Source organism: Aedes albopictus, chromosome 3, assembly GCF_035046485.1.
Source record: "Aedes albopictus strain Foshan chromosome 3, AalbF5, whole genome shotgun sequence".
In the NCBI taxonomy this organism is placed as follows: Eukaryota; Metazoa; Arthropoda; class Insecta; order Diptera; family Culicidae; genus Aedes; species Aedes albopictus.
Genome location: NC_085138.1, coordinates 96,062,198 through 96,070,507, shown reverse-complemented (window position 1 = coordinate 96,070,507; position 8,310 = coordinate 96,062,198). Strand labels below are relative to the sequence as shown.

Below are 8,310 nucleotides of genomic sequence, written 5' to 3'. Positions count from 1 at the left end.
CTGGTTCTACTGCCCAAACCCGGGAAGCAACCTGGCGACCCGTCGGCATACAGATCTATCTGCCTTCTGGCCACCGCCAGAAAACTGTTGGATCATTCTGTCGAGGTTGATGGTCTATACAGAGAAACCTGATGACTCTGGCCTCTCGAATAACCAGTTCGGCTTTCGGAAAGGTCGATCAACGGTGGACGCTATTGTGCGGTTGTCATGCTGGACGTAAAGAATGGGTTCAACAGCGTCAACTGAGGCGCCATCGAATGCGCCATACATCACCTAGGAGTCCCGGTTAGCCTATGCCGGATACTGGAGAGCTACTTTCAGAATAGTGTGCTAACCTATGACACCGAGGAAGGCGAGAGGAGCTACAAGATCCCCGCGGGGATACCCCAGGGGTCCACCCTGGGCGGCGGTATGATGGCGTATGGGGCACTGCATGAAATTCTCTCCTTCTCTTTCTCTCTCACAGAAATTTTGTAAACAACAAGGCCACGAAACGTCAAAATCCCATACAAAATCAAAACAATGCGATGCCCTATTGAGGCTCAAACTTTCACCGGGCGTCAAGCTGCACTATGGGCCAGAAATCAAAATTTCGCGACAAAATTCAAAAAAGTTGTTTTTTTTAGATCAATCAACTTTTATATATGTATGATTGTTTGGGCTATGTTTGATTTTATACCGACTGATTTTGTTTGATTTGTAACAAAATTGCATCGCTTTTGTATGGAGAAACTTCTTTTAAGCGGAAATTTTCAATTTTAACCAATATTCAGAAAAATGTGATTTTTGTTGAAAAATGTGCCCAACAAATATAACACCTACATTTCCTAACAGTAAATTCAGTATTTAGTATGCATATTTGATGCTCAAATTGCGATGTCTTTAAGTTTAAATTAAAAGTTTAAAATATTTACTCAAATTTTACGGTTTATTTGTCAGTTTGTTCAAAAAGTAGTAGTATTCGACCGTATTCGACATGCAACTGGTCTAGGAAGCTAGTTGAGACTCTTCTTTTTGGGATGCTACCGGACTTTTTTGCGGGAATTTGCAGGAAACCAAGATTGAGTGATTTCAGTACATACGTTAATTTTACAAAACTACGTTTTACGCTGTGCCTCAATAACCATCCACTTTAAGATTTTCTTTTGCCATTACGACGCAATCTTTTTATGGCTTGCGAAACAATACACATAGCAACTACTATTATTCTGGAAGGTTTCGTTTCAGATAGGGTATCGGGATGCTTCGTTGGCATAGTCCCCTCGTTTGGCCTATCTCAACGTTAACCAAAAACTTAAACAAACACGCATAACTGGATATCGGAAAAGCTATTTGGCAAACAACTGTAACATTTCGTTTCAATTTTAGCACTTTGAAGCATTGAAATTGAATGAAAATGTCACTTTGTTTAGCTTTTGTAGACGCTATGATTCTTCGGCTAAGTGGGTAGTCTATACACATGATCATAAATGGCATGTTTCTGGAACATTTCGAACTGACTTTTCAATAACTCAACATTTGATTAGACGGTCAACTTGAATATTTGTTTTCAATGAATAATAAATATTTTACAAATTGAATGTGGGCCGAATATTGAGGACATTTTTTCCACTATGTACCCAAATCTTGGCCCATCAGTAAAGTGACATCAAGAACACCGATAAAGTGACGTAAACAACATTGCTTGCATAAGAACCATAAAGAACGAAGAGGAAGAAAGATTTTGTGTACGGTGACTGTAAAAATGTAACACAATAATAGGGTTGCGTTGTTTTCGTTAATAAATTAGAAAGAACTTGATTTAAGTAATTTATTTACAGTTTTTTGAAAATTTGGCTCCGAAAATGTAATTTACAAGTAAGATTGGTGAACAAACAGAGATAATACTTCAGCAGAAATATTAAAAAAATGAGATAATAAGTGGTTCTAGTGCATGGAAAGCAATAGGCCAACATTGTATCCACTTATAGGCCAATTTTTGTACCATATACCAATGTTGCATACCATCGCATCAAATCTTTTCAACTTAATTAAGTAAATTCTTGAATATTTACGTTAGTTTACTTCCAATTGGTGAAACATGCATTGCCTAGAGTGTGTAATAGGCTCAACATATTATTTCTAGTGCTATTAATTCATGAGTTATGGTCAAAGTTGTGAAGGCGGCTTGCAAATTAGGCCAAGGAATGGTACATATACCCTATGACTGTGATTGTAGGCGTTTAAATCAATACCATACACTTACTCAAAGTGCAAAATTTCGGTATATCAATTCCTGTGTTCAATTATGATTTTTATTAAGCTCAATTTATGTATTTTTTATGTTTATTTTTATTCGTGAATTTTAACTTAGGCTAATTCTTCATACAATTTATGTATATATGGATAAGTTTTTGGTAAAAAAAATCCGCTGCTCAGGTGTTTCAGATGTCCGGCATTTGGCCGAATTATGTTCAAAATAATTCAGAGAACCTTTTCAACATTCTAGCTGCCAATTTGATCATCATTCATTTTTCCTTCTTCTTTCCTCCAAACATCGACAATTCTTCCTAGTTTTACAATTCAGCGATTAGTTAGCGTTGAAACTGTCAATATTTTATCAGAGATTTTTCCTCCTTTTAATCATAGGCGATTATTTTGCGTTATACTGACGTGGAGGACAGTGGCACGATCGTTTCTTCTTCAGCCAAACGGCATTTAGTCAAATGGCGTTCGCCCAAATGACCCCTTCGGGAAAATGGCGTTCGGCCAAGCGGCAATCACCCAAATGACAGTCGGCCAAATGACTCGGAGCCGGTATTTGAACAATAAATGAATTACGCTCGCTCTTCGTACATATATACAAGTGGGATGGATATATTTGCGATTAATAGACATATTTGATTTTCCTTGTAATATTTAAAATTCCGTGTCATCGATTGGCTCGGCAGCTAAGTCTGTAAAGCACTTGTGTAGCATAAAAGTTAAAATCTCACTTGAGCTGTGGATTTGTTCCTTATTTCATTAATAATGTATCCATCTCTACATATGTATGTATGTTGAGTTACCTTTTTGATCACACGGATTAATATACCGAAACTTTGCACATTGAGTAAGTGTGTGGTCTTGATTTAAAAGCTTATAATTACATTTATATCTGAAACAAAATCTTCCAGAGTGGTAGTTGTTTGTTGCTATATATATTGTTTCGCAAGCCATAAAATCATTGCGTCATAATGGCAAGAGTAGATGATTATTGAAGCATGACGTGAAATATTGTAAAATTAAAGCAAGCACTAAAATCACTCTTACTTGGTTTCCCGCAAATTCCCGCAAAAAAGTCCGAAAGCATTCGAAAATGGAGAGTTTAAACTAGCATCCTAGACCGGTTGCATGTCGAATACGGTCGAATACTATTACTTTTTGAACACATTGACAAATAAATCGTAAAATTTAAATAAATATTGTAAAATTTATTTTTAAACTTAAAAGTATCGCAATTTGTGCACTAAAATTGCTAAATATACTAAATTTACTTTTAGAAATTCAAGGGGTTATACTTGTTGGGCACATTTTTCACCACAAATCACATTTTTCTAAATACTGGTTAAAATCGAGAATTTTCGCTTATAAGAAGTTTCTCCATACAAAAAACGATACAACTTTGTTACAAATCGAAAAAATCAGTCGGTATATAACACTAGTTTACAAAATAAAACGAAAGTCGTGAACTTCTGCCAACGACCAACATTTTTGAAGCATAATTTAGCGCTGATTTCGAAACCGTCCTTCAAAAAATTTAAAGTAGAACAGTTTTTGAGTTTTAGCTTAAAATCGAGTTTTACAACTTCTTAAAATATGGAATTTAATAAAATTCAAATATCTTCCGTTTTGTTCAACCAATTTTAAATCTTTTTCCATAAAATAAAAGCTGAATATAATACTATTCGATCATCTGAATGCAGGTTTTGCGTCAGATTGATGAAATTCAAGATATTGGCGAGTTTTGGGGACGATCTCCTTAAATTTTAGCAAATTTTCCAAAAATATATGAAGAAATGTATTTTTTTCAATAAGAAAAATACAATTTAAAAATTCTATCTCAGCGTTTATTTGACATATCATATGTAGGCAAGTTACAGTAAAAAATTCAGCTCAATCGGATCATTGATTACGGAGACTGAGATGTGTGAAGTGAGCGACTTTGCTTAAAAATAGAACAAAAATCGATTTGAAATCATCAACCTTGTATGGAAAGTCGAAAAAAATTCCGCTCTACTGTAATTTTTTTCCTTCGCGTTTTCGAACTCAGGGCATGATTCTACACCAAAAACGATCATCAGCTTACCGAGTTCAAAAATGCTGTAAACTAGTGTAATCAAACATAGCCCAAACAATCATACAAATACGAAAATTGAATTATCATCGAAAAACAACTTTTTTGAATTTTGTCGCGAAATTTTGATTTCTGGCCCATAGTGAGCTGGTCGGCAAGTCGATAGAGGAAGTAGAACTGACAGCAACGCACGCAATTGGCAGACAGTTAACACTCGCGCACCACAAAACAAAGGTGGTGGTGGTAAATAACCGCAAGTCTGAACAACAGGCAGTGGTCACCACAGGCGGGTGCACGATCAACTCTAAGCGCTCACTGAAGGAGTTGGGGGTCATGATCGATGATAAGCTGAAATTCGGAGGCCACGTAGAATATGCCTGCAAAAGGGCAGGCATGGCGAAAATGGCATTGTCAAAGATAATGTCAAATAGCTCTGCAATATTCTCGAGTAAGCGTATGCTACTGTATGGCGCTACTGCATGGTCGAATGCACTAGTAGTGCACAGAAACGTGAAGCGATTTGAGAGTACCCATAGGCTGATGTGCCTAAGGGTGGTCAGCGCATACCGAACGGTCTCAAAGAACGCGGCATGGGTGCTAGCGGGCATGATACCCATAGCGCTAGTGGTGCAAGAGGACGAACAATGCTTCGAGCGACGCGACACAAGAAGCAAGAGCAGGTCCCATGGCAAGGTGATCATTCACTTGACACAATTTCCGTCAGGCCATGGGTCCTTTAGGTGGTATCTGGACAAATTCGGACATGCAAGCTCCCCCGCATGTCCAGAATGCACTTGACTGTAACGAGACCGCGGAGCATGTGCCCTTTGAATGCTCACGCTTCATGAAGCAAAGGTCGAGTACGTATGCAGGAGGTATGCGGTTGTTAAAAGGATGTATACGGAAGCGAACAAATGGGATTCTGTTACTTAGACGGTATACCGAATCGTACTTCAACTTCAGAGAAAATGGCAGGCCGACCAACAGCAAGTTTAGTTGGGTCCTTTCCCCATGGAACTTGTGTCCAACGGGTAGTCTAAAGTACTAGCCAGAACCCAAGCTTCCAGTGGAGAGAGGACATATTAAGGCGGTATCTGGTGGAACGATAACCAATAGAGAGAGCTCATGCACGACCTCCCCCCCCCTCTCGAAGTCATCCCTAACGGGCGTACCGCGAAGGTCAGTATAAGAGAATGAGTTTTTAGTGGGTCGAAACCCACACAACCCGCGGAACCACCTCTTGGTTATCTGATCAGCAGATTTTCTCATTCTATAAAAAACATGTATGAAGATGGAAAAAAAAATATTACAGAAACACATTTCTAGATAAGCATAAAAATCTATTTCATAAACGATCGCAAGACTTTTTCATGTGCCACTTTCAAATCATTCGTCTCCGGATCATGGATACCGGTAAACACATCCAGAATCGAATTCTGACACTCATGGAACAACAAATGGCACGGGGCACCTTCCCGACCCAACTGCTCCGCCCGGTAGTACTCGTTGTCACTGTGCTCCGACGGCGGCTCCGAAGTACTCGATGGCCTAGAAATAATGTACAATTTCAATCATCTCTCTGTGAAGATTACCGTTTACAACTTACGTGAACACAATGTGCAACAGTTCCGCAAATACACCGCCCGTATGAGTGAACTCCGCACTAGCCGCTTCGCAAATACTCCGCAGAACACATTCTCGACCTCCCGAACCGTACTGCTGGCCGATGTACTCCAGCGACTTGTACGTCATCCACCGTGACGCATCCGCATCGTATCCCTCGGACATCTGGGACTGCAAATTGGACGGTGGCATCATTTGATTCACCGTGTCGTAAGATTTCTCCTCCTCGGCATCCAACCAGTAGTCGTCGCCTCCATCTTCGAAATAGTCTTCTGCATCGTCCCCCTCGCTATCCAACTTCTCCGGAAGAGGCTCTTCCTTGACCTGAACATCCTTAGCCGTGTACGCTTCGTAGTTATCCGGAGCTTCGGTAACAGCTTCTCGCTTCTCGAAAGATCTCCGCGTATCGTTCCAGCCTTCCAGGTAGATCGGTTTCAGATTGTCGACCGAGGTCGGCAGAAAGTACTGGGCCTTTATAACCCATCCGGTAGTGATGGACTCGGGTGTTCCCAGCGGTATACCGATACCGCTGATGAGCTGATGACGAGTGGGAGCCGTTGGCGGCATGATCAGAATCGGTTTGCCATGGAAGAAGAATCGTCCCTCATCACTGCCACTGGCACCTTCACTGTTCGGAACTGAGGCACTTGCAAACAAAACTTGGACAACGAGAAGTCCAAACAGATGAAATTTCTTGTCAGGCTGCATGTTTGCGACTAATCCAGCTACTGAAGACAATGGTGAAACAAAAGCGACATTCTGATGTGACCCTAATTAACCTGTTCAAGCAAGGTAGACTAGGTGCGTTGATATCATCCCGAGGCTATCTCCCAAGAAGGTATTGAACGGGTGAAATTAGCACCAATTAGAGCGTCGTGGAAAATAGAACCGTTCGAAACCAGACCAGCATCGTCGACGAGTTCGTACTTTCACTCTTCAAATCTGTGTCACGTATGTTAACGGAAAGCCACATTGTGACCTATATCATCCCAGTAAATTTTTCGTCACTCGCGATGCCTGAATTACTGGATGGAATCGAAAAATAGGTTGAAAACGTGTACGAATTTGGTTTGGATTGGATTTGGATTGGATTTGGATTGGATTTGGATTGGATTTGGATTGGATTTGGATTGGATTTGGATTGGATTTGGATTGGATTTGGATTGGATTTGGATTGGATTTGGATTGGATTTGGATTGGATTTGGATTGGATTTGGATTGGATTTGGATTGGATTTGGATTGGATTTGGATTGGATTTGGATTGGATTTGGATTGGATTTGGATTGGATTTGGATTGGATTTGGATTGGATTTGGATTGGATTTGGATTGAATTTGGATTGGATTTGGATTTGGATTGGATTTGGATTGGATTTGGATTGGATTTGGATTGGATTTGGATTGGATTTGGATTGGATTTGGATTGGATTTGGATTGGATTTGGATTGGATTTGGATTGGATTTGGATTGGATTTGGATTGGATTTGGATTGGATTTGGATTGGATTTGGATTGGATTTGGATTGGATTTGGATTGGATTTGGATTGGATTTGGATTGGATTTGGATTGGATTTGGATTGGATTTGGATTGGATTTGGATTGGATTTGGATTGGATTTGGATTGGATTTGGATTGGATTTGAATTGGATTTGGATTGGATTTGGATTGGATTTGGATTGGATTTGGATTGGATTTGGATTGGATTTGGATTGGATTTGGATTGGATTTGGATTGGATTTGGATTGGATTTGGATTGGATTTGGATTGGATTTGGATTGGATTTGGATTGGATTTGGATTGGATTTGGATTGGATTTGGATTGGATTTGGATTGGATTTGGATTGGATTTGGATAGGATTTGGATTGGATTTGGATTGGATTTGGATTGGATTTGGATTGGATTTGGATTGGATTTGGATTGGATTTGGATTGTATTTGGATTGTATTTGGATTGGATTTGGATTGGATTTGGATTGGATTTGGATTGGATTTGGATTGGATTTGGATTGGATTTGGATTGGATTTGGATTGGATTTGGATTGGATTTGGATTGGATTTGGATTGGATTTGGATTGGATTTGGATTGGATTTGGATTGGATTTGGATTGGATTTGGATTGGATTTGGATTGGATTTGGATTGGATTTGGATTGGATTTGGATTGGATTTGGATTGGATTTGGATTGGATTTGGATTGGATTTGGATTGGATTTGGATTGGATTTGGATTGGATTTGGATTGGATTTGGATTGGATTTGGATTGGATTTGGATTGGATTTGGATTGGATTTGGATTGGATTTGGATTGGATTTCGATTGGATTTGGATTGGAATTGGATTGGATTTGGATTGGATTTGGATTGGATTTGGATTGG

The 8,310-nt window shown here is 39.5% G+C and overlaps 1 protein-coding gene across 1 annotated transcript; it reads right to left on the bottom strand.

Annotated features, from left to right (window-relative positions):
* Positions 1 to 5,655: 5,655 nt before the first annotated feature.
* LOC109412123 (uncharacterized) lies at positions 5,656 to 6,672 on the bottom strand. The gene is made up of 2 exons (XM_019685767.3): positions 5,922 to 6,672; positions 5,656 to 5,863 (listed from the first exon to the last, which is right to left on the bottom strand). Exons 1-2 carry the CDS (start codon positions 6,644 to 6,646, stop codon positions 5,656 to 5,658), a joined length of 933 nt encoding a protein of 310 aa, XP_019541312.3. The 5' UTR covers positions 6,647 to 6,672.
* Between the last annotated feature and the right edge of the window lie 1,638 nt (positions 6,673 to 8,310).

Bases quoted from the DNA above. Each gene is read 5' to 3' on its own strand.
- LOC109412123 (XM_019685767.3), bottom strand. From the start codon at position 6,646: ATGCAGCCTGACAAGAAATTTCATCTGTTTGGACTTCTCGTTGTCCAA. The intron at 5,864-5,921 runs GTAAGTTGTAAA...CATTATTTCTAG, and splicing joins CTGTTGCACATTGTGTTCAC to GCCATCGAGTACTTCGGAGC.